The following is a 25,176-nucleotide window of genomic DNA, read 5'->3' as shown; positions in this document are numbered from 1 at the left end:
GGCCAATCCATTTGTGAAAGTGATGTCTCGTGCTCCCCGAACCACTCTTTCACTATTTGAGCCCGACGAATCCTGGCATTGTCAACTTGGAATACCCGTGCCATCAGGGAAGAAAAATACATTCTTTGGCACATGACGTTCTTTGGGCACATAACGTTGCTGAACCTAGACCTCCAATCCAATGGGAGGCTCTTGCCTGTTTGCTTAGTTAAATTCAGGGGGTGACTTTTTTTGGACGGGCAGTGTATTTCCTGCAAATAATCGAGTAAAAATGTGTAGGCACAATAAAATAAGTCCTACAACAGCGTACAAGCTGTAAATTAACTGTTAAGGAAAGCTTCGTTCACAGCGCCATAAACTTAACATAAACATAAACACATCTTTTTTTACAAAAGTCTCTCATTCATTTGTTCCTGCTGTTGTGAAAGCAAAATGTTACACCAGAAGGGGGGCTGTCCTGAGTCAACTTAATGATTACCTCATAATTTAAGATACCTGCAATTACAGGTACAAGCAGAATCAATATTTTGGTAGTTCAATCTCTTCTGATTTTTTACAGGTTAGGCCTAGACGTATTTGGTATGGGTGCTCTGTATTAATGATTTTTTGTTTGATTGTTTGTTTTTGTTCCATATAATATAACATACAGTTGCATACACATAATTCCCTTTAGATCACTACAATTAATAGCCTATATTAAATACATCACCGATTGCTGGTGCCTTTGCTCACTGACTAGGGATGGTGCCAAAGAAGACATGTATAGGCCTATGCTTTAAATCAGGAAACCACAGACACTATTGACGCGCATTTCGAACTAGAGGTTCGCTTTGTAGACTATTTTTCGATGTCATTCTTTACATACAGTGTGACACTGACGCTCCAGAAGACTAGAGAGACCTGGTTATATTAAGATATTATATTTTGATATATTTTGCTATGAACTCTTTAAAATCTGTTTGTCAGTCATGCTTTAGTATCCAGACTTTTAAGAAAGTTTAACACCACCCCCTTTTGGCTATTTTTGTATCTGCAACCCCCCCCAAAATACAAAATTGGTTCACTGATTCACAGAAAACATGGACCCCAGATTTATTTTGCATTACTAAAACACTCTAAACATGCACACACCTGTAGTGTGGCCCAAACGTTAAATAATAACTGTCAGGCAGTTTTTGTTGAGTACTTTTGTCGAAGTTTTATTTTAAATGAAAACCCAAACAAGCATGCATGAATAGTTGACTAGAAATAGTTACACCAATCTTGACAGAAAACTAAAAAACAATCAAACTCAATTTAACTAGCAATGTAAAAGGCTGTGGTATTAATATAATCCAGTACAATATGTGACTAAACAATAATATACAATGCAAAACAATTACAATTTTGCACTGTTGCAAAGCAATACAAGTACATTTTAGAACATTATTACAGAAAAATGCATTAACCTTTTTCAGGGGAAAAAATATTAAAATAGTTAAAAATATTAAAATTATAGTTTAATTTCAATAACGAAACAATGCACAACTCGGAAGAATGGTGGTATGTGAGGAGCTGGAATGAAATGCAGTTGAAACTTGACTGATGGTCTGTGATTTCTATTTTCTGCAGTAAATATGGGTTCGATCAAATCACTGATCCTAAAAAGAGGGTGAATTAAGTTAAAATTATAAAGTGTAATAAAATGTATATTTGCTGTTGTTATGCCATACAATATTACAAAACACTGCATCATCAGTCATGCTGTTTTTACAAACCAGACGTCTGTTGTAGGAGTGGTGTGTGACATCATTTTCTGTCTACTATTGTGAGGTTCCAGTGAATCCCTATAAGATTCTCACTAAAATATCTTTCGAGCTGAAAGAAAGAATGGAGTAAATTATTTGATTTAGTTGCAGGAGCCTTCAAGCTAAAATATAGGCCATACATTTCCTTTGAAAATAAAACAAGCATAGGGAATAAATATAATTGTGCAAGTATATTCATATTAACTTAATAATAAACCCGATCTCAAAATTAGATTTATGTTACTCTCATTTTCACCTTTAGCACTTTACAAACAAACAAGTCCATGTGCATATGCGTGATGGTATTGCTGTAAATGTGTGGAGTTACTTTGTAAAGTTTGCTGTGATCATCCCTCACCTTGTTCAGTGTTTCAGTCTGAGCTTTACTGTTGCTACAGAGAAGTGTCGTTTTACTGGTACACAACATCGCAAATGTCAACGTCTTCCTGTTAGGCTCTAAAATAAACATGGAGACGTTAAACACCACAGAATATACATTGCAGTGTTTTTTTGTGGAATCAGTTTATGAAGTCTCAACAAATATGTAACGGATGTAATAGATAAAAGAAATGTACTTGTCTTATTAGAAACAGAGGTTGGATGACTCGTCGAATTGCCAGCCACAACACTGACAGTGAAGTTATAATGTGTTCCCGAATTTAAACTACCAAAGGTCCAATGGTTTTCTTTTGTTTGGTAAACTGGTGTAGAGAAGTTCCAATAAACAGAGTAACATGTCACGTTATATTTTATATTTGAGGCTCCCTCTGACTTTTTTGGAACTCCCCAGGTTAGAGTTATGGAAGTTTCATTAAGAACAGTGGCATTTGCCCATGGTGGTGGAGTAGGAGCTGCGAGTACAATCAGAGTTTAGTTAATATTTTATTGATGAAATATGAATCTGATGAACAATACAAAGCAGATGGATCAGTAGTCTAAAAACCGTATTGACAATATTACTTACTAGTATAGTCTGATTTTTTAACAGATTCACTTTCCAATCCGGGTTTCTCTGAAAGGGTGGTGACTGTGACAGTGTAGTATACTCCTGCTTTAAGCCCCTCGAAACTGTAATTTTTATCAGTTGTGCTATAATTTTTGTTTTCTAAGCCTTCTTCTTCAATGCTCACTCTAAATTCTTTATAGGCTCCATTTATTGTCCATTCGGCGAAAATGGATTGGTCAGATGGTTCTAAATTCCCAAGTTCCACATTTTCTGGACCTGCATGCAAAGAATTCAAGGAAAGTATACTGTTTGCAAAGGTAAAATGTAAATATCGAAAATATTTGGTTTGCTTAAGACAGAAGTTTAAAGGACAAAAAAGGAAGTGGTATGATGTTGATAAATGTTTGCCTGTATAAAATCTCGGCATTCATTAATTAATAGCCTCCTTATGAATCTTTCATATGCAACATATTATAGGCCATTGCATCTATTTAGTCCTCTAAACTGGCTTAATATTACAAAATACAGTAGAATGCATAAAAACAAATGAAGAGTATATTTTTAAGACTAAACTCACGTGTGTATGCTTCAATTGTAACCATTTCTCCAGATAACGTGTTGTTGTCTGTTAGTGCTGCCACACACAGACAATATTTCTTGCCAGGTGTTTTATCTGTAAAGGTGAAATTTTCGACTGTTGTGTAATGGCAGTTTCCCAGCTGATTGCAGTTTTCGCACTGGCTGCAACTGATGCATGCACTTGTCTCATTAAGACAAATGCGGTAACTTGAATGGATTCCTTCAGATGCATTCCAGTGAACAGTTATGACTGTACGACCGTCATCGGCTGACATTAGATCCCGAACACGTGAAGGCTCTGAAAAACATTCCAATAAAAGTCATTAACCTGTTAAAAACATGGAACTGTAATGTTGACGTAATTCACATACAGTATAAAGCACGATGTTTCATGAGGCAACCTGAAATTGCTGACCATCTGCACTTACTGGTGAAAGTAGAAACTTTTGCAGACACACTTTCGGTAGTCTCATTCACTACAGCAGAAACAGTGAAGGTATACTCTGTCCCCGGTGTAAGTTTACATATCTCAGTTTTTGTTTTATTGATTTTATTTGGCTTGTCCGCGCCTTTTATTAAGTAAAAATCACAGTTTCCAGAATGATTCCAGCTAAGTTCCACGCTAGTAGTAGTCACATTCTTTACATTCAGGTCATAAACATCAGATGGGGCTGCAAGAGATCACAAATCTTCTCATTGATGTTGTAAAAGCACCTTCTTACTAAATAAATGTCAAATGCAGGTAAAACATATCCTAAAATCTTTATATAATTCCATTGGCTGCATTATCAAAACTAGATTTTTGGGCTTCAAAATAATGCACCATGTGATGCACTTAAAGACACCAGGTGTACTTACGGGTATAGAAAGAGATATTCTGAGGGTTGAGATCCCTGCCACATTTCACAGGGTACACCTGGACATTGTATCGAGTTCCTGCCGTGAGGTTCACCAGTTGTTTGAACAGGTCTGTCTCATTATAAATGAGACTTGCATTGTCCCCTGTGACTTTCACTCTGTAGTGGCTAATGTTTCCTGGTCCTGGACTCCAGTCTACATAGCCCTCACTTTTGGACACATTAGAAATTTTTATTTCGCCCAAAAAACGTTCTACAGAGGGAAAGATGTCCTGTTATAATTGCACAACTATGGGCCAATCACATATAAGGCTCAATTTTTTATTTATAATATTAATCCAACATAAATACCAAGACATTTTTTTAAACTTCGAAAAAGATTTCCTATTATCTCAGACATCATTTGTCATTGACATTAAATGAGTTTAAAATGACTTCAAAAACTATGTCTTACCATCATAACAGATGAATGGAAGACTTTCATTGCACTGTTTTTCCTTCCACATGCCAAAGCTGAGCAGGGCCACACAAGAATCCTCAATATATTTTTCAGCTTTGGTGTCGCATGTTTGTGTTTTATTAGAGGTGACATTAACAGTGGGCACTGGGGTAGTGTATAAAGTGTGAGGAGTTGGATTGACCAAGGGCCTGGTTATATTTTCAAGCTCACCGTATGTCAAATTTAGGCAAGTGAGTATTTCCATCACTAGGGGGCACTGTTCCTCTATGTTGTTCATTTTTGGTGCCGTGGTTGAGTTCATCGAGGTATTATTTGGAGTTAAAGGACATGTTTCTACCTTTGGTACAGGATGGCCAGGATACCAGTTCTGATATGTAACGGTGTCACCATTGGACCACCTGGACCACGGTATGGAGCCATTGAGGCTCCTGCGAAGCCCAACCCAGAAGTCCGAAATGAGGTTCTGCGCAAGATCGTGGACGTTCCTGCTAGTGAGGGTCGTCAGGTCTTTGAAACAGGCCTGACAGTACAGCCTGGCTTCATCCCATGTGGTGGCATTGGCCTGGCGAAAATACTGCTCCTCTGCCCATATTACTGAGCCTGATGTGATCAATTTATAGGAGAGACATCATAATTTGAAATGCATTTTACCAAACGGTCGCTGTATTCTGTTTTTAAAAGCTTCACAACTGTTAAAGTTTACTGGCCATACTTGTTACTGTACATCCAATGCAAATATCCGAAAAAAAATCATCATTCAGGTTGGGTTATGCAAACTTTAGGCGTATACAGGAAGTCTTTTGAGGCTGTAAATGCAAATCATATAGCATCCCACGCCGAAGCTTGAAATATGGGCTAGTGCTCTGGTAAAGATGCTTGCATGGCAGAGGTTAAGATACATTTATAAAATACCACAGACGTGTCATGATTAAGCATGGAGACAAATTTTAGAACATCCTAAAGTCATTGACATATTACTGCAAAAGGTATTGAAGTCCCCTTGTAGTCGGTAATTTAACCCTTTAAAGGAGTAGTTCACTTTGAAATAAGCCCCCATTGACTTTCCATGGTTACAGAAATAAAAATGACTATGGAAAGTCAATGGGAGCTTATTTTGAAGTGAACTACTCTTTTAATACTTATCTTTGATCACCAAAATAAGATTTCAATTATTTTAATGCTCTGAAATAGTTTGAATGTAACTATGCACCTTTGCTTCATTTAGTATATTCAGATGCATAAATAAGAAAATTAGTCCCGCCTCCACCCAGTCACCCACTAGGACTATCTGATCGGTCCAAGTGTCTCACGTGATTGGTTTCTACTGACGTAGAAAAGAGGCGTGTCTTTAGAAAACTGGAGTTTTAAGAAGAAATATACTCAGCAATGATTAATTAATTTGACTTATGAATCTGTACATGGTTTGTCTTAAAGCATATTAAAACAACATCGTATATATAAACAACCACAGGGGGATCTTTAAGAAATTGTTGAGTGTAACCTGTATTCATTGATAATGCATTTATCACTGTGCTAAAGTAAATTGCCAATATATTATACATAATTAGATTGGATAAGACAGAAGTATTATCAGATGGCTGAATAGATTCAAGATAATGGTATTGCATCTAACATCATTAATAAACATTACCTTACGAATGAAATTTTGTCCGATACATACATTTGTCTTTCAAATCTTTAGTACAGTTGTTCTATGCTTTGTTGTTGAATGGTTTTGTGAAAAAGCAAAAACACCTACATAAACGTGCAACAAAAAGCAAATCAAAGAATCTACAAGTGTCTTTAAATGAATAACCTTTACCTCTCATGATGTTTAATGTAAACTATACAAATATTTAAAGCTGCTCTCTCAACATTTAAGTTACAAATAAAGGTAAAGACATCTGACAGTTTACAAACATACCCAGGAGAAGTGCCATCCACATATGCATCCTATAAGCCTCCTTTCACCAACCTCAGGTCACGACAGGAAAATTACCTTGTTTTGAAATGATAAAAAAACAGTTTTAATCATCAAAAAGAAAGGTCAATTTAGTTAATGTAACCTTAATAAAATCATTAACAGTAGGTATAAAACAGTCATTACACCTGGAATGTCTGCTTGTCCTTTGATCTTCCCGATTCTGCGGTGTGCTGTGAAACAACTATCTATACACTGCAAATTTGCATTGTACACCACGATATGCAAACAGCTGGCATCTACGTCAAAATGTTTTCAAATAGTTGCAAGCAGTATTGCAAGATACACGGATTAGACAAAATGGCAAAATAGACAATATCGCTATTATTAAGGTGTAGGATGACCATTTTCCTTTAATACAGATGCTCATGCAAATTGAGTTCCCACCATCTGTCCCCTTTGGAAATTTAACAAGTCAGCCACCTCATCAATTTCTTGTACTAAACACGGCTGAACACAATTTGTTTTAGAACATTTTATAATCCTTGTTTTGGCATGCAACCTTGGCAATATAGCAACAAGTCAAGAACATTTGTTGCTCCACAGTAGTAATATTTCACAAATAACAAATTTCATTTACTTTTTCAGTGGGTGTTCATATATTCTATCCAACCCCTGTGCTCCTGGAAACCCTAGGTAAATAATCATAATCAAGCAAAGCTAAAGAAAAAAGACATTTTGAATCTGATATTTTTACAATACAACTTGCAGATGCCAAACAAAGGAATTAAAAGGATGTTCGATTTTGTGTAAAAGTAAATGTATCTTAAAAAGGTCACCATAAAACCCCCGAATATAACAATCATATGCAAAAATTGTAGATACTACAATGTAAGGGTGTCTAAGTATAACCAAAGAAAAATGAACTCAGATTTTTTTTTTAGAAATTATGCAGTATTTTATTTCAATGACGATAAGTGAAAAATGTGCTAAAACATAAAAATTCAATACAACTTTTTGGTACAAATTGTGGCAACTCGATACAAAAAAAAAACTGGATAAACACCCAACTGCAGATGACATAACAGTAGAAAACAGTCAGATGTGTGCACACAGGAACGTAACTTTAGCATATATGATAAACAAGTCTCGCATGACTAAATCAAAACAGTAAAAAAAAATTATTCAATATCACTTTTGACAAGCAGTTTCTTTCCAGCTTTCGGTTGAACGCAGGGCTGATCATGCTTTTTTTGAGACCTACAAGGAAAAGGAAAACATATTAATTTGCCATGCAAAACAGATATGGTAAGCAGCAGCTTATAACAAGAAAGAGAAACAGAATAATCAATGACATCTTTGTGTATTTGTTTACTCAATTGGCAACACCCAAAATGGCTACCAGAGTCATACCGTTTCATTCTGTATTTCTGCTGTTCTGCCGCTGGCATCACGTCCATCAATTCCAAACTATTGTTTATGGTCCTTAACATCTCGAAGCGTTCCTTGCCCCGAATCTAGGAAAAAATGTTGATTGAGTACAAATCCTTCCACTTTGTGCAAAGATACATGATACATACAACTGCATTGTTTTTATAAAACAATTATTTTGTTACTCACATGCAGAATGTATATATCATCATCGCTACTGCTGTCATTCATGATCTTCTTGGACGCAGAATGAGGTGTGGGAAGCGACTCTTTAAACTGATTCTGACGTTCTGTTGTGAAAAAGAGATGAAAAATAAATGTGCCGTTTCTGTACACACAAGGCATATTAATAACAACGTATTATTATATAAAAACAAATAGTCCTAGAACACTATCCAAGACATGCTTAAGTTGTTTTCGTGCTTAATTTGTACAGTTCTCCGATCTTAAAAGTCACCATGAAACGGAAGTTGCGATTGACTTCTTTTGCATATCGTGACGTAGAGGGGAGGGCAAAAATTGCCTGACCATTGGACAGTGAGTTTAGTCCTACCTCTTTTTTGTTGCTTACGTCAAGTGGTAGAGTTGTTGTTGAGAGGGGGAGAGGAGCTTTATGTTTTTGATTAAAGATTACAAGTGCAAATAATTAATAAATAATAATGGTGTGCACGGATAAATAATTTATATTAATCACTGCAACACTGTGTAAAACAATCCTGTTTGATTTCATGGTGACTTTAAAGAAGCAACAATGTAACGTAAAGTTTAGAAAGTTTGTCTGTGTAACCCATTCAGCTTACTTTCAGTCTGCTCATTTCAAATCACTTACTTCTCTTTGTCCCTGTAACTTTCTCCCCAGTAATGCTCTTAACATTCTCCTCTTCCGTTTTGCGATCACGACCCGGGCAGGCACATATGCGAACTTCAAAACACTGCCGACCAAGAACCTGTCCACTATTAACACAGAAAACAAACATTTGCCCTGGTCTCCAGTACAACTACGAAACCACAAGGACAGCAAAACGAAACGGGGAAATAAACGGAAGAAGTGGACTTACTCGTACGTTTCCAATGTCATGATAGTTAAAATTGGGCGTCGGTTCATACCACCTATGCAACTGCTGTTGCACATATAATTCAGCAGCACAGTAGTTGCCGTGGACCCCAGCTGGAGAGATAACCAAAAACATCCAAACAATTAGATACATTTAAAGCAGTAAAATCTATGTGAAAACCGCACAGCATACCGTGACCTTTGACAGGTGTGGTCACAACCTACCTGTGGAGATACGTATGGCAGTGTCACGCTTTGTCTTTTGGTAAACAAATCCTTATGGTATTGGGCTCCTGGGTTGCCCTCCACACGGATGAGATGGTTACGCTGAGAAACATCTTAGGAAAGAAAAACGGAGACAATCGAAATAGACATACTAGTGTGAATTGTGACTAGCGCGACAAATCATTACCAAGTTGCACACAATATTACATATAGCTTACAACTAGACTTTTTAAATAAATAAACTGCATAATATTTATAATACATTTTACCATTATGATATTTGGGAGCAAGATCTGTACCCAGTTTAAAATCAGTGGACTTGTTGTTTGGAAAAAGCAACAAAAATGCAAGTACGATAGAAAAAATTCCTGAGGCTTTATACAGAGAATCAATTGTTTAAAACTACATTTATTTGACCAAATATTAAACCTTAAAGGAGTAAATAAATGAATATATCGTCATTGTCAGACTGAAGATTCATACCTCCATTTTATTCATTTACTTTTACATAAATCATCACAATTGGTCACCCTTCATGTTTGTCTGTGTGCAAAGAGCTTGTCAACTTTGACAACAGTGTTTGACAACTATATTAAAAATGCAGTGTTTTCAATTCCTTTCCTGTAAAGAGCAGGTTTTGAAGATACAAGCTTTCAGTCGAACAGCAACAATATTATATTAAAGCAATAAGCCCCAAGAAGCAGTGGGTTACAGTGCATTTTATAACAGCTAAGGGCGTTGTGCCCCTAAAACCCCGTAGCTGTTATAAAATGCACTGTAACCCACTGCTTCGCTGGGCTTATTGCTTTTATAAAACGCTTATTCCATATGCTTAGCAAGGTTTCATAAAATAAAGTAAATAAAATGATATTTAGGCTATGTGGTGTGGTCAGCCGTTATATATTGAGGTATTTTATAACGGCTTAGAACTCCGCTCAGCCAATCAGAATCAAGGACCAGAACTGACCGTTTTATAATAAGTATTATATAACACCACTTATTATATTCAACACTGAACTAGGAAAGTTCCGTGTAGGGCAACTTATTTGCATTACAGAACAGATCCTAAATGATCCTGTCTTGGGCTTGGCCTTTGATTTCTGTAGAAATGATATGTTGTTAAACAACATTAAACTCTACTGATCAAGACATTTCCAAAAAACTTCAGTTACAATACCATTTTTTCTGAATCGTTATAGTCAAAGTTTGAGTTAAGGGCATGCTGTCACAAACCTCACTTAAACATATTTATAAAAATGTTTTGGAATCATAGTGCTGTGACCCTCATATGTAAAGTAATGCACTTAAAATGAAAGGCAACAGAGAGTTAAAACAAAAACTAGAAACGCACACCTTCGTTGTTTTCAGCCACATTTTGGTGATGTGGACATCGGCTCACCACCTCGGAAACATGTTCAGATTTTTTATAGATCGCTGTGGCTCTCAGCACAGCACCCTGAGGTGGTTCTCTCCCAACTAGCACGTCCACAGGGCAAGTTTTTGCAAGCTGACAGTACAGTTTATTCAGCTTCTGAGAATACTGTAGAGAAAAACAGATTTAAAAAGCAGAACTATTCTTATATCTAACATTAAAAAAAAATAGGAGATTGAGGCGGTCATAAAGGACTGGATAAAGTAGTGTTTGAGAAACAACGTTGTAGCTTTTCAAAAAAAGTACATTTGTTTATAATATAGCTTCCTTTCCTTAGTACTTCTATTTCCCCGTTGTTCCCTTTACCTCCAAAGCTGAAAAGTTTTACCCAAAACCCACTAAAAGGTGGATTTACAGGGTGGTGGTCTTAACCCTTTCCTTGCAATACACATGATGTAGCTATAGGACATGCCCGGTCATGCTAGTATGTTCCTATTTTCGTCCCACAACCTTATTGGCTCCAAAGGGTTGACTTGATATTCGCTCCCATTTCAAGTGAGACAAGACTTTCTGGTAAAGAATGAGGTGAAACTGGACCTTAGTTTAGGTGGCGTCTAATTACAAAATTTACTTGTGGAACTACAAGAAAAGACTGAACAACAAAACGCACGGTAAGAGAACGCAAGCTTCTTCAGAACTGAGCATTATTGTATGGATCAGTTTAAATCATCTGGTCATTATTATTGATTTCTCTGGCTTATTCCTAAAGAAAAACGCAGTAGTTTTGATATAAAAATATCCTGATACACCTGGGGCCTCATGTACAAAGACTTGCGTTGATTCCATACTAAAACATTGCATACGGACAAAGCTGTAAATGTGCATACGCACAAAAAAACTCACGTCAGACATGAAGTTGGCGTGGAGGAACGCACATTCTCACGTTAATTTCACTGTTAGTACATCTGACCGTGAGCGTGAAAGCTGGCGTACGCAAAGTTTTTGTGCGCGTACGCAGCGTTGATACATGAGGCCCCTGGACTTACATTATGTTCTAGAAGTTACATGCATGAATGAATGCCAAAAACAACTTCATTCAAGAACAACCCATTTTTTGAAATAATATTCTGCTACACATTCTCTTTTTCAGATCCATTAATTTGATAAGAGGCATTTTTGTTTTTCTCAAAACTCACAGTGGACGTTGCAGACTTTGCCATGCTGGACTGATTGAAGAGTAACTTGAAGTCATACTCTCCGGGATAGTCGGTTGTAGAGGGCACTACAGTGGAAGGAGGAGGTTGGTTACCCACAACTGGGGCCACACTAGCGAGTGCATCGGCGGTATCATCGGTGCCCGTGAGAGGAAGATCAAAATTCTCTGAAAAAGTGCCTTCAGGCAACACCTGTAGTAATGCAGAGGGTTTCGATTTAGGTACAGTCGCCAGTTTTTATATTTCATTCTGTTCCTGGTTTGAGAAATGTCAATTATCAGCAATAAAATTCATGTAGCTGTTAATGCCAAAGGAAAAAAACAACTTACAGCACTGAGCCAAGCATCACTGTTTGTACGAGGTAGCTCAATAAGCAGACTGTCTAATCCTCTAAGGAAGTGAAGACAGAGAGTATTGAAAAACTGAAAAATAAGGTATATTCTAAAAAGTAATGGTCTGAAACAAATTAGTTAACAGGAAATTAAATGCAAAAAAAATCATTCACAAACACATTATCCTGTTGTGTGACTCATACAAGTGTTTTAAATGTGAAATGATGACACTTCACCATCCGTGCGTTTAAAACAGCTTGGACGTACATGTCACAGTCACTCCATATCAGCTCAAACTTGTCATCGCTTATGGCCAACATTGTTGGCTCTTTGTCACTCATGGCTCTTGTTCCCTGCAGACTGTTGAGGGACCACTAGGGTGCACTGGAGACTAGGGAACAGAAAAAAAAGAAAACGGACACTTTTTTTTATTATGCATTTGAACAATAACACAACATTACAGGCTAAGATAACAGACAAGTTTAAACGAAATACAACACAAAAAAAGATTTCAAGTGCATGTCTAAACCGTTATTAATTGTGGAAAATGGATCCTAAAAATTGAAATGTTTCTATTGAAAGTTAGGTCCACAAAGCATAACGAGGACACGAAAATCCTACATTTTCCCTATTTCAAAATCTGAGCTAACACATGGCCCGTGTTTTAGTGTTGGGGTAGAATCGAGATATCCCACCATAGTGAATCTGGGGACTTTCCACAGTCACTCAACACCCAAACAAAGGAAGTCAGTAAACTTGATTTAGGCCATCCCGGCGGATTATCAAACAAACATATGGTCGGAAACACATTACAGAAAATTGCCTAAATTATCAAAATCAACGATTATGTTGCGATTTCAACATTAGAAAACAAATAAATCAGAGCTCTGTGTTTAGAGATAAAAGATATCACTTCGCAGCAGGCCTTCATCTAATCAATAGGAAACGCCTTAACGGAAAACCTCGTCAGATAACCTGTTAACTGGTGAATAAAAAAACAACAACGTTATTATAAATCATATTGTTTGCTTATTTTGATAACATTTTTCGTTGTCTTGCAACTAACGATCTAAAAACGAATTAAAATCCGCGTGCTGGAACAATACCTCGCCTCTCAGTGAAACCTTTTTCCACAAGTCTCCAAATGTCTCCGGACTCAATCCTAATATTCTTAAGGAAAATACAACATCAAACGCATGCACGTGTCATGTTTGCAAACTTTCAGGCAGTGGAACTTCCCTCCATAGATGTCAAAACTAGATGCCGCATTCAAGCTCTCCAGGCAGGCACATAGACGCGTCCGCCATCTTGGAACGATCCACTGATGTCACTCACAGTATGCTAGAATGGCCACTTTTAAAAACACTTTTAATTCCCGAGAAATTGGATACCTTTTCGTTGTTGTCATGTGTTAGTGTAGAAAATATAATGTTTGAGTTTACACAACAACCATATTTTCATAATCATACACAGTCAGCTTGCTCTTGAGTGTTAATGGGCTTGGCACGGTTGCCAGATTTGTGAAACAAAATCCTTCATAACGAGCCTAAAGTCCCTAGTGCAAATAACAGAATAATATTCATAAATGAAACGATTTTAAGATTGACAGCTATAGGACAAAATCCTTCCACTACTAACCTGTGGATAAAACAAACCGGAGCAACAGTTAACGCACTTCCACTGGAAAGCGGCATACTTGGCAACACAGACAGGCTCGCACCGTTCCAATATGGCGGACGACCTACATATAGCGGCCCATAGAAACAGATGCTAATGCGGCATCTAGTTTTGATATCTATGCTTCCCTCATTCGCAAGAACGAAAGAGTAGGGCGGTCACGTGTGCACGATCACGTGACATAGCGGAGGCGCATTATTTGAATTTACGATCAAAACAATAAAGCAGTTTTGTCTTAAAATGACAGTTTGTGGAAACATTAAACGCTTTGTGTCACTGCAAGTGATATGTAAAGACTATCGTTAAACGAAAGTGATATTAGATTTTGTTAACTTAACATTACAATATTTGGAGGTCAACAGTCATCCAAGCTTCTTTGATAGCTAAACATTTGCAATGAGTTCCACAATTCCTCCAGCTGTGTTCTGTAGATTATGGCATCCTTTCATCTGCTGTTTTTATATAATTCATATTTATACCTCTTGTAGCCTATACTTGGCATATATACTTGAAAAAATCTCAGAATCTCCCAACGACTGATAGGCTATAATGTTTAAAATCTGCTTTACGTCACTGCAGATCCTATAAAGAAAAAATCATGGCATCATTTTTATGCTGTAGCATATATGTTTTATTACAAATTAATATGTATTATCAAAATGTATATTGAATAGCCTATAGGCTAAGCATTCTGATGTGCTAATGTGGGTCTATTCTGTATTTCATTGCAATTCTGTATATCTGACTGAAATTTTGCCTTGATTCTAAAGTGTTGTTTCTGAAGAGTAATATTATTGCATTTAAGAAATACGGTTCATATTATTTTTTTTAATTGGTTAAAGCAATTACATCATCTGACTCGGATGACATCTGTTTGACTATTAGATGTCCGCCTCACTCTTTTGATCCAATGATCTTTCAATTAACCTACCTATTAATACACATCTAAAAAAGAGACGTTGGATACTTCGATTAATTGAAACCATTTCTGCAAGAGAACCACATTATATTGCAATATAATAAAAAATACATAATTTCAACATCTAATGTCTACTGGTCACAGAATCTGCATTATGAGAACACCTTCAATGGATCTTGTTTCTTTGGGTTTAGTGAGTGAGGCGCACATGACTCTGGCTGGGGCCCTTAGTTCAGCTGACAGGTGTCGGGTTCACCCGCTCTTTATAAACCAAGAATATCAGAGGGAGTAAACTGAGAACAAGGGAGTGAAAGAAGGTGGTGCGAGCCGGGGGCGTGTTAACCTGCTGGGGGTGTGTATTTTGGGCAGCAAGGCAGGGCTAATAAACAGAGAGAAAGTCAGCAGACATTTTTCCATTGCGTCGGTGACTGCTTCTGTGTCGCAGCGCGGATGAGACCCGTTACCCCCTGCTCGCAAATCTCAGCTTGAAAAAAGAGTCACACGCGTAAAGATATAAGTGGTACAGTCCACAATTGAGGACCACCTGTTGCCGGGAGGGATTCTTTTGGTGTGACATAGGAATGAATTGCAGAGGGGTATAGGCAGAGTTTGTGACCCAGCAGGCATGTGTTCTAAAATAGTAGGGGATACATGTGCTATGAAAAGCTGGACAATGGAGACTAGGTTGGCCAAGTTACACACTCTTAGATAAACTGTCAGTGTGCATCTGCAATGCTTGTCCCAGATGTGTAACTGCTATGCTTTCCTGTAGCTCAGTGGTAAGAGCATGGCGTTAGCAACGACAAGGTCATGGGTACGGGATTGCACATATTTAGAAACAAATGTGTAGTATAATGCAATGTAAGTCGCTTTGGATAAAAGCGTCTGCCAAATGCATAAATGATGTTGTGAAAATCACATGCTCCAAAAACAAAAACATATGCTCTAATAATACTTTCAGCCCCTAAGTGAGAATATACAAAACTCCATGTTTTTCCTTTTAAATTAAATGTTTGTGAATAGTGTCTGTTTTCTCCACTATAACGTTTAATTTGTATTATCTATCGGTCTATGCAAAGAAAAACTCAAAACATTAAGGCCATTATTTCTTATACAGACCCCTTTAATGCAATGACACATAAGGTCAAGAAAATTGTGTGCATACCAACCTTGTAGGACTGGACCTAATGGAAACAACCAGTCTTGCGACTCCGTTCGCGTAGATCTAAACCCCTCCCATCTGCCTCAGCCCAAACTTCAAAAATCACTGCTGGCCAAGAGTGAGCGAGCATGTGTTCTGATGTCCTCCTCTTCAAACCTACTGTGTCATAGAGGAAATTTTAGATACTGGAGTTACAGGGAAAGGCCAACTACAGAACGTGCCAGGGGCTTTGGTTTTTTGTTTTACTTTATTTTCTAACATTTCTGTTAAAAGGACCAAATCGATTTCCAAACCGGTTATCTTGGAATATTATCTTTTGAACTATACACGCGCTGGTGTGAGGCAGAACCAAGGACTCAGCGTCATGCCGGCTGGGTTTCAGCAGTTAGGAGGGGAGGTAATGACAAAAGATTATGATGCTATGTAATATATGCTTATAATATCAAAGTGTATTTTAATAAAATCATATAAGCTTACCGCAATTAAAGCATAAAGAGCTTGTTCATATACTAGTGTAATTCTATTTTTCTATGCAACTTGTACATTGTACAAGTTGCTCTTGAAGATTGCAGTCTATAATGTGAGACTGAAATAATAATGTCACCATTGCACACAAAAATATGTAAATAGACACAAGCTCCAAGGTCAAATGTTTACCTTTAAATAACCCAGAAGTTGCATCATACATTCTTTTGAAAAAAAGAAACCCTCTCATCACAACACTAAAAAGGCCACTTGTTATGCCGGCATGTCTAAAAATCACATATATAAACAATATTTTAATGATCACTTTGCATGAAATCTGATCAAAATGTACACCTGAAATCAATGAACACAATCTCTCGTGACATTGTTTTATTGTATCATTACAAAACACAACTTAGCCCAAATGCAACACAATAGGGTCATAACGCAACAAAAGCCACAGAACTGTAATAATGTTAAAATGGGATGATACTTCAATATTTTCCGTTTATAAATATTTCTGTAATGAACTGTTAAAACTAAATATAATTAACAGCAAATATTTTAACTTAGTGTATATTGTCTTCATTTACACAAGCTGTGTTTGTTTAAGCAATCAAATGTATTTCTTAAACCACATTTTAATGTTTTAAAGAACTTCTGAAGGCTATCATTTGAAAATAAGTTAGTGCCAATATAGATATTATTTCCAGTGTCATATGATAAAGAAAGTCTCATTGGTTAGAGAGGCACATTTTGAATCTCTCGTGGTTAGTCAGCAGATATAAACAGTACAAGATTCCGGGTTCTTCCCACGCTCCTGTCAGTCAGTGAAAAGACAGGTGTCTGCTAATTCAAAAGTTCACACTGCAAATGTCGCATGAAGCACAAAGACAAGACTGAAACATTATACATAAATGAGCGGCAGACTGAACTTCTTTGCTATAATAAATTGCATGATATACTGATAATTGTTAATGTTTTGAATATATTAAAAATCTCCCTGCTTCAACAGACATGTGATGTTGCAAGTGTAAACATTGATGTGTGTGTCCTGCAGAGAATAACTGGAACTCTCGCGCTATCAGTGTTTACAGCTGCACTGGGTTCCCTTCAGTTTGGCTACAACATTGGAGTGATCAATGCTCCTCAGAAGGTAAGATAAAAAAAAACTGATTAAATCTGTTTAGTCATAAAAAAAAGGATGACAACAAACCTTTCATATACATTTTAAGCATACTATTATACAGCTAAAGCAAAGAAGTTTACTTAGATAAATCATTTAAAGTGATAGTTCACCCCAAAATAAAAATTCTATCATCATTTACTCACCCTCTTGTCGTTTCAAACCTTTGTGACTTTCTTTCTTCCGCAAAACACAAAAGAAGATATTTAAAAAAAAGTTGAGCAGCACTGGCCCCCATTCACTTATATTGTATAGACACAAGAGAGGGGCCTAATTATCAACATTCTTCAAAATATCTTCTTTTGTGTTCTGCGGAAGAAAGAAAGTCATTCCGGTTTGAAATGACAAGAGTGTGAGTAAATGGTGATAGGATTTAAATATTTGGGTGAACTATCACTTTAAAGCCTTTTTCCTTTTTTGTCTTCTATGGTAAGAGACACAACTAAATAACTCATCAGGAGTCCAGACCTTGTGAAATGGAAAAAACACTATTAGAAATGTCATACAGTAACATGTTCTCTTCACATCCCCCAGTTATTTTATATAATTGCTTATATATTAATTTCTCTGTAAATCCAGAAAAGATAAAACAGAGCTTTTATATATAAATTTCCTAATTCATAAACTAATTCATGTCCACATCTCCAAAGTGCATCATTATAAGCTGCTTTAGTGTGAAAACAATGGTGTTATAAAAGGTCTGTTCTTATGATGTACAGTAAACCACATACATCTAATTCTAGCTCATGCTCTGAGAGTATACGTGAGAGAGATATATTAGATGTGACATTTCCACAGATGGGCCCAGAATAACTCGCAGCTAATGCCTGTGTTATTGTTTCATCTACTTAAAGGTCAGAATTTAGGAATCACTTTGTTCTTAAGGTCACCTGAATATAAAATCCTTTTTTTTTAAACTATATATTACTCTTAAAGATGGTCGGGGAGTTTTTTCAAAGGCACTTTCACAACTATGAATTATTTTTACATTAACACACACACACGAGCATACAATCTTAAATGTATGCCAATGTTTTCTGTACTCTTTAATCTAAACCAGATTTAGTTTTCTTTCACAAATCTTGATCCAGGTTACTTGATATATTTACTTAACTGTCTACCTCATGGCAACCATTGTAGGTCTTTCAGGTTTTATTATATGTGTGTGGATGTTTGGTCTAAAAAGACACTATAGACTAGGCCTAACTGTGTCTAAATTTTAAATTAAACGCATAACATGTTGATGTGGCATATTAATCTAAAGACATGCAAACAGTTTAACTGTATCATACAAGACTATTTTGAGTCATAATGTCTCATCACCTTGCTGTCACCTCAGATCATTGAGCAGGAGTATAACTCAACATGGATGGAAAGATACTCAGAACCGATCCCTCCACAAACACTGACATCTCTGTGGTCACTCTCAGTGGCCATCTTCTCCATTGGGGGCATGTTGTCGTCCTTCTCTGTGGGAATCGTCTCAGAGTTTTTTGGCAGGTGAGTATTGGTAGAGAAGAGCAATGTCAAAATAATGGAACAAACTAATAGGAGAGTGAGTTGGAAAATGGTAAAACACTGCACAGTATGGATTGTTGTTTAGATTAATTTATTTTGATGTAGTTATTATTTGTCTGATATTTATCCAGAGTGACTTTCAAAACTTTTCCACAACTATGCTTTTTAGTGATAAGGGATCTTAATGGCTCTCCAGTGGCAACAGGTTGTAACAGCTGTGTATAGGTTAACCTGCCCTTAAGGTTTCATGGTCAGTTAAGGTCATGATCACGTCCTTTGTCATTGGGTAAAACTGGGCTTCAGAACATTCCAGTAAGGATTCCTGTAACTAGTAAAGGCAAGGCCATGAGTCTGATTCCCATTGGATACACAAACTAATACTTACTGCACTTTGGATAGTGTCTTCTAAATACAAAAAGAAAGGTTGCACACAAGTCCTAGCCTACATAACTTATTATGAAATATATTGTCAGGACAATGGATGTCAAACTTGAATCATTATAGTAGTTGAGAAATGTTCTATTGTCAGTCTTTGTCAGTCAGTCAACAATTGTGAAACACGAAAATGTAGATGACTTGTGTAGATGAAATGTTGTATGACTGGTGAACATATTATGTCTGAAACTGTTGGTAATTATTAAATTTTATATTCTGTTTAATATGATAGGAGAAAAGCAATGCTTATCAATAACCTGCTTGCATTTATCGGTGGAGGCTTGATGGGGATGTCCAAAATCTGCCGATCATTTGAGATGACGATTTTAGGACGCTTCACCATTGGAGCATATTGTGGTAAGATTTCAGCCTTCCTATCTTAAACGTCAATGTTTCTTAAATGAACAGTGCATCCCCCCCAAAAAAACTGACACTCTTGAGTTGTTTGGAAGATATTATTTGGGAGATATTTGGAAGAATGCTTGTAACCAAACAGTTCTTGGCCACCATTGACTACCATAGTAGGAAAAATGACAAGGGTAGTCAAAAGTTCCCCAGAACGGTTTGCTTTCTTCAAAAGATCTTCTTTTGTGTTCAACAGAACAAAGAAATGTACTATGGTAGTTCTTCCAAAAACAAGCATTCTTCCAAATATCTTTCTCTGTGTTCATCCAAACAACTAAATCGATACAGATTTGGAACAACTTGAGGGTAAGTAAATAATGACAGAATTTTTATTTTGGGGTGAACTTTCTTTAAAGACACTGAGTATCTAAAATGTCACTATTTAAAGGGGACATTAAAGCATTTTTTACATCATCTTTGAAAATATTATTATTTGACGTTCTTCTCAGTTCTCACTTTGTATTTCTTTTACTTTTGAGCATTTACAAAAAAATAACATTTACATACAGTAAGTATCTGCAAACAAATGATGTAAGACTGTTTCTCAGAGCTGCTTTTCCTAGCTGTTTTAACCATCATGGTCACAAGGTCAACGTCAGTGGTTATGAAGTATAGTTCACATAGGTGTCCTAAAGTAATTAGAAGTGTAGTTTGTCACATTATGTCCTGCTAAATTTGACTACCAGAAAATGTTGTGTTATGCAATGCAGCTTTATTGCAACACTATAAAGATCATGTTAACCCAACACACCCTACTGTATTTTCTCACTAGGTTTAGCCTCAGGATTGGTGCCCATGTATGTGGGTGAAATTGCCCCTACCAGTCTGAGAGGAGCTCTGGGCACACTGCACCAGCTAGCCATTGTCACAGGCATTCTCATCGCACAGGTACACTATATTCATGTTTAAATGTTCACCTTCATCAATAACTAGCGTCTATCATTGGATTTGCTACTATGTTTACTGTTTTACCTATTTCTCTGCAGATCTTAGGTCTTGAGTCTCTGTTAGGCAGTGAGAAATTGTGGCCTGTGCTCTTGGGCATTACCGTGCTCCCTACAGTCCTACAGATGGCACTGTTGCCTTTCTGCCCTGAGAGCCCACGATTCCTCTATATAGTCCGTTGCCAGGAGCACCATGCAAAGAGTGGTAAGGTTCTGGGATGTCAAAACATTGAAATATTATCATTTACTTTACGCTGTAATGTAACACAAGTTACAACCTGTGTGACTTTTTTCTTCTGTGGAAGACAAATGATATGTATGTGTGGCAGTCTCAGTTCACGTGCATTTTATGAAAAATATACTGTATATATTTTATGTTCCAAAGAAGCAAAAGTTCAGTTTTGGGTAAACTAACACTTTAAAGCACAAGCAACCCTAGTACTGTCTAGGGAATAGAATGTAGCACTGGTTAACCTTTAGCTAAACATCTGCAGCTTTTATAACATGTTCTACCAAGAAAAATGTCAAGCGTTCCATATTACACCCCAGGCAAACCACAAATACCTTTTTAGTATGTATTTCTAAGAAACTCAATGAATATAAATCCAACTTTTAATAAACACATTGACATTTGGGAATTGGCCCTAATAAGTAGCAAACATAGACAGAGATCAATAAACAGTTTAAGCTGTTTTTGTTTCCCTTTTTCAGCTGTACGGCGTCTTACTGGGCGTCTGGAGGTCAGTGATCACCTGGCTGAGATGAAGGAGGAGAAGAGGAGGATGGACATGGAGAGGAAGGTGTCTATAGCTGAGCTCTTCCGCTCTCCTCTCTACAGGCAGCCCATCATCATCTCCATCCTGCTACAGCTCTCCCAGCAGCTGTCTGGAATTAATGCTGTCAGTATACTGTACTTAGTTTTCAGCCGAGAAAATGTTGTAAGATGCTAAATGTAAAAGAAGAAGATGAGACTTTTACTTTGAATTGGAAACGGAATGCAACTTTCTCACATGACTTAAAGGGACAGGTCATCCAAAAATAAAAATTCAGTCATCATTAATTTACCCTCAAGTTGTTCCAAATCTGTTTAAATTTCTTTGTTTTGATGAACACAGAGAATGATATTTGGAAGAATGTTTGTAACAGTTATTGGCCACCATTGACTACATTAGTAGGAAAAAGGACAATGGTAGTCAAAACTGTTCCAGAACTGTTTGCTGTACTACATTCTTCAAAATATCTTCTTTTGTGTTCAACAGAACAAATACATTTTATAAAGCAAATTTTCCTACTATGGTAGTCAGTTTTCAAGCATTCTTCCAAACATCTTTCTGAAAACAGAATCTTCATTTTTAGGTGAACCATTGCTTTAAGCGACTACGTTTTCCTGGTCTAAAAATGATTGAATAGAAATGTTATCAGTCTACCTTGTAAACCTTTGTCAGAAAAGTTTTTGCCAAATGTTTAATCTGGTAATTCAGCACTGTAATTATTTATCACTATTATGGGAAATAGAAACTTTTAATACACTTCTAGTTTATAGCAGTAAAAATGTTTAGGGATTTAACTTATAGGTGCCTTAACAATGATATTCACTTATACTTTGTTTTCGGTTTTGAATTTCTCAGATCTTCTACTATTCTACTGACATCTTCAAGAAGGCTGGGGTTGAGAGTCCAGTATATGCCACCATAGGGGCTGGAGCTGTCAACTGTGCCTTCACTGTGGTCTCAGTATGTAAAAACGGATAACATGATTTTTATTATATTCATTTATTTAACTATTTTATGTCATCATGAAGCAAAAATCCAACAGTATCTACATTAAGATAAGGATTTAACTTACGATAATAATTACTGACCTCCCTATCACTTGCTTGTCCAATCCACAGCTTTTCCTGGTGGAGAAGATGGGCCGTCGGACACTGCACATGCTAGGGCTTGCAGGAATGTGTATCTGTGCCATCATCATGACAATTGCCCTCTCATTACTGGTCAGTCCTACAATGTTTTCAAATGGAAATTACGGATCACTTACATTACACACTGTTTTTTTTTCTTAAAAGTTTCTATTTCATCTTTTTCATCATATTTTTTTCTTATATTCACAATCAAAAGACTAAAGTATACATCAAGAAATGTATGTGCTTATTTTTGAGGATGCAATGAGAAATGATTAGACCTAAATTTGGAAGATGACATATTTGTGTTTAAATTATTGCTTTGTAGCCCTATTAAAACTATATTATTCTATATTCTTTGAATTTCAAAAACTAAACCCCAACACTTAGTACTTCATCTAAGATAACATAGCTGTTGTTTCCTTCAGAAAAATTACATATTTTTAAGTTACATTTGACTAATAATTATCTTTACATACTCTTTGTCTTCCATGTTCTCACTATCAACGTTTAATGTTTGCATTTTTGTGTGCATTGACAGGAGACTGTGCCTTCAATGAGCTACATTAGCATGATGGCCATTTTTGGTTTCGTAGCTTTCTTCGAAGTGGGTCCAGGACCTATACCATGGTTCTTTGTGGCTGAACTCTTCTCACAAGGACCTAGACCTGCAGCCATGGCAGTGGCCGGCTGCTCCAATTGGACAGCCAACTTTATCATTGGCATGGGGTTCCAGTATGTCGCTGTACGTACAAAGGAAACAGTGCATTTAATTTTATGGTTTCATTGTTTATTCATGTTGAATCGATTTTACTTAATACGGTCTATTTTTACTGCAGAATTTAAGTGGCCCGTATGTATTCCTCATCTTTGCCACGTTCCTCCTCTTCTTTCTGCTCTTCACGTTCTTCCGGGTTCCCGAGACACGAGGCAAGACTTTTGACCAGATCTCAGCCACCTTCCAACACCATCCACAAGACATGATGGACATGGATTTGGGTATGGAACAAGGGAAGCACAATACAGAGTTGGACTACCTAGGATCTGATGGGACAGAGAACTGAAGCCTGAGCGTGAAGGAGATGGTGGATGGGGGCCAGCACTGACCTTTCATGGGGCCTTAGAAAGGATACAGGAAAATTGATGCATACCAATAAGAGAAGAGTTCGCGTTCAGAAGAGTTTGGATATTGGCCATTATGGAGAGAAAGATGGTTACTGGTCTTGGGAGAAAGTGCAATGGTGTTTGAAAAGGAGCAAGAGACTTGAGATTTGGATTCCTGTACTTTATCTGCACAAAGGTTTCTGTAAGACACAAAGCCAATAAGTAGCACAATGTTTTTTGCATTTCATTAAAATTAGTAAGCTTGGACATCTGAGGTTTCGGAAGGAAAGCAACAATATTTTAGTTTGAGCTTTTCATTATCAGAATAATTATATCTTTAGCAGAGACACTCTCATATTCATTAAAAACAAACCATCTACTACAAATTGTCAAATGTTTTAAGGATGAAATGCTTTGGTTAATAGTTTTTGCACAAAGCTAAGATTACATTTTAAGGACAAAAAGACAGAATTATGCTGCCGTCAAGTGCTCTCAGAAATCGATAATTCCCACTTCAAACCGGAAAGTAAGGTATTAATTTCATGAACATTAAAAGTATATAGGAACATTAATGTTCCTAATGATTTAGTAGCATTAAAACATTACAAGTATTTGCGAACATTAAAAGAGCAGTTCCATAAATTATTTCCGGGTTGAAGTGGGAATTATCAAATTTCCGAGAGCATGTGAAGGCAGCATTAGATCTATAAGAGAGTATAATACTCCATGGTTTAAGAAACTGTTAAATGTATATAGAGCAAAATTTAGTCACTCCATTTCCTAGAAGATTAGAAATGTGTTAAAGCGTGTGCCGTTTGACAAGTGAAAAAATGACAAAACCGGTGAACTTTTACTCTTGTGATTTGTATTGGTTTGTGTTCTTTGTTGTTCTGAGGTGTGTGTGAGCAGTGTATCTTTAACATGTGTTTATTTATATGACGGAATTAAACCAGCTGTTGAAAGAATTCAAAGAATTTCATCAGTTTGACTGTAGAAAATGTGATCCAATCAAAGACACATTTAGCTTGTTCTGGATATCGCCGCTGTCCTTTGAAAACCTCGTATCTCCATATTTAGCGATTTTTATTTTTTGCCATATATCGAACCAATAAAAAGTATTAAAAGTGCTCATCAACTTTGATAACACTATGTTGTGTTTGTCCCATTTCCTGAAAAACAGCAAATTTGGACATTTCAGAAGGACAGTGACGATATGCTAATCTTGAAGTTTGAAGATGCCAAATTATTGACGTGAATATCTAGGTCAAAATACTGTCAACCAG

General features: G+C 36.7%; 3 protein-coding genes across 4 annotated transcripts; 1 reads left to right on the top strand and 2 right to left on the bottom strand.

The window, feature by feature from the left end:
- Positions 1-1,188: 1,188 nt before the first annotated feature.
- LOC130554145 (receptor-type tyrosine-protein phosphatase eta) lies at positions 1,189-6,781 on the bottom strand. Of its 2 annotated transcripts, XM_057333602.1 has the most exons (11): positions 6,739-6,781; positions 6,554-6,628; positions 4,624-5,229; positions 4,171-4,422; positions 3,741-3,983; positions 3,311-3,610; positions 2,752-3,009; positions 2,363-2,638; positions 2,146-2,243; positions 1,758-1,857; positions 1,189-1,640 (listed from the first exon to the last, which is right to left on the bottom strand). In XM_057333602.1, the coding sequence occupies exons 2-10, from the start codon at positions 6,579-6,581 to the stop codon at positions 1,789-1,791; spliced, it is 2,130 nt and encodes a 709-aa protein (XP_057189585.1). In that variant the 5' UTR covers positions 6,582-6,628; positions 6,739-6,781; the 3' UTR covers positions 1,189-1,640; positions 1,758-1,788. The 2 variants fall into 2 exon arrangements, with proteins under 2 accessions (XP_057189585.1, XP_057189596.1); XM_057333613.1 differs by lacking the exon at positions 6,739-6,781 and having other exon boundaries at positions 6,554-6,728.
- Positions 6,782-7,491: 710 nt separating this feature from the next.
- LOC130554163 (cellular tumor antigen p53-like) lies at positions 7,492-13,486 on the bottom strand. Its single transcript, XM_057333638.1, has 11 exons — positions 13,285-13,486; positions 12,446-12,569; positions 12,176-12,236; positions 11,829-12,038; positions 10,614-10,800; positions 9,261-9,373; positions 9,040-9,149; positions 8,811-8,935; positions 8,171-8,271; positions 7,964-8,067; positions 7,492-7,810 (listed from the first exon to the last, which is right to left on the bottom strand). The coding sequence occupies exons 2-11, from the start codon at positions 12,517-12,519 to the stop codon at positions 7,732-7,734; spliced, it is 1,164 nt and encodes a 387-aa protein (XP_057189621.1). The 5' UTR covers positions 12,520-12,569; positions 13,285-13,486; the 3' UTR covers positions 7,492-7,731.
- Positions 13,487-16,065: 2,579 nt separating this feature from the next.
- On the top strand, positions 16,066-24,858 carry LOC130554156 (solute carrier family 2, facilitated glucose transporter member 4-like). Its single transcript, XM_057333625.1, has 11 exons — positions 16,066-16,333; positions 17,462-17,557; positions 18,927-19,087; positions 19,773-19,897; positions 20,718-20,833; positions 20,932-21,094; positions 21,601-21,788; positions 22,518-22,622; positions 22,781-22,882; positions 23,331-23,534; positions 23,629-24,858. The coding sequence occupies exons 1-11, from the start codon at positions 16,301-16,303 to the stop codon at positions 23,851-23,853; spliced, it is 1,518 nt and encodes a 505-aa protein (XP_057189608.1). The 5' UTR covers positions 16,066-16,300; the 3' UTR covers positions 23,854-24,858.
- Positions 24,859-25,176: the final 318 nt, after the last annotated feature.

This window comes from Triplophysa rosa, linkage group LG1 (genome assembly GCF_024868665.1).
Source record: "Triplophysa rosa linkage group LG1, Trosa_1v2, whole genome shotgun sequence".
In the NCBI taxonomy this organism is placed as follows: Eukaryota; Metazoa; Chordata; class Actinopteri; order Cypriniformes; family Nemacheilidae; genus Triplophysa; species Triplophysa rosa.
Note: the sequence above shows the minus strand (reverse complement) of the source record. Positions and strands in the feature narration are given on the sequence as shown.

Bases quoted from the DNA above. Each gene is read 5' to 3' on its own strand.
- LOC130554145 (XM_057333602.1), bottom strand. From the start codon at position 6,581: ATGCATATGTGGATGGCACTTCTCCTGG. The intron at 5,230-6,553 runs GTATGTTTGTAA...TGATCACATCAG, and splicing joins GTGGATGGCACTTCTCCTGG to GCTCAGTAATATGGGCAGAG. The intron at 3,010-3,310 runs GTGAGTTTAGTC...CTTTGCATGCAG, and splicing joins TACAATTGAAGCATACACAC to GTCCAGAAAATGTGGAACTT.
- LOC130554163 (XM_057333638.1), bottom strand. From the start codon at position 12,519: ATGAGTGACAAAGAGCCAACAATGTTGGCCATAAGCGATGACAAGTTT. The intron at 12,039-12,175 runs GTAAGTTGTTTT...GCATTACTACAG, and splicing joins GTGATGCTTGGCTCAGTGCT to GTGTTGCCTGAAGGCACTTT. The intron at 10,801-11,828 runs GTGAGTTTTGAG...TTTTCTCTACAG, and splicing joins CAAAGTCTGCAACGTCCACT to TATTCTCAGAAGCTGAATAA.
- LOC130554156 (XM_057333625.1), top strand. From the start codon at position 16,301: ATGCCGGCTGGGTTTCAGCAGTTAGGAGGGGAG. The intron at 16,334-17,461 runs GTAATGACAAAA...TGTGTCCTGCAG, and splicing joins TTCAGCAGTTAGGAGGGGAG to AGAATAACTGGAACTCTCGC. The intron at 19,898-20,717 runs GTAAGATTTCAG...TTTTCTCACTAG, and splicing joins CACCATTGGAGCATATTGTG to GTTTAGCCTCAGGATTGGTG.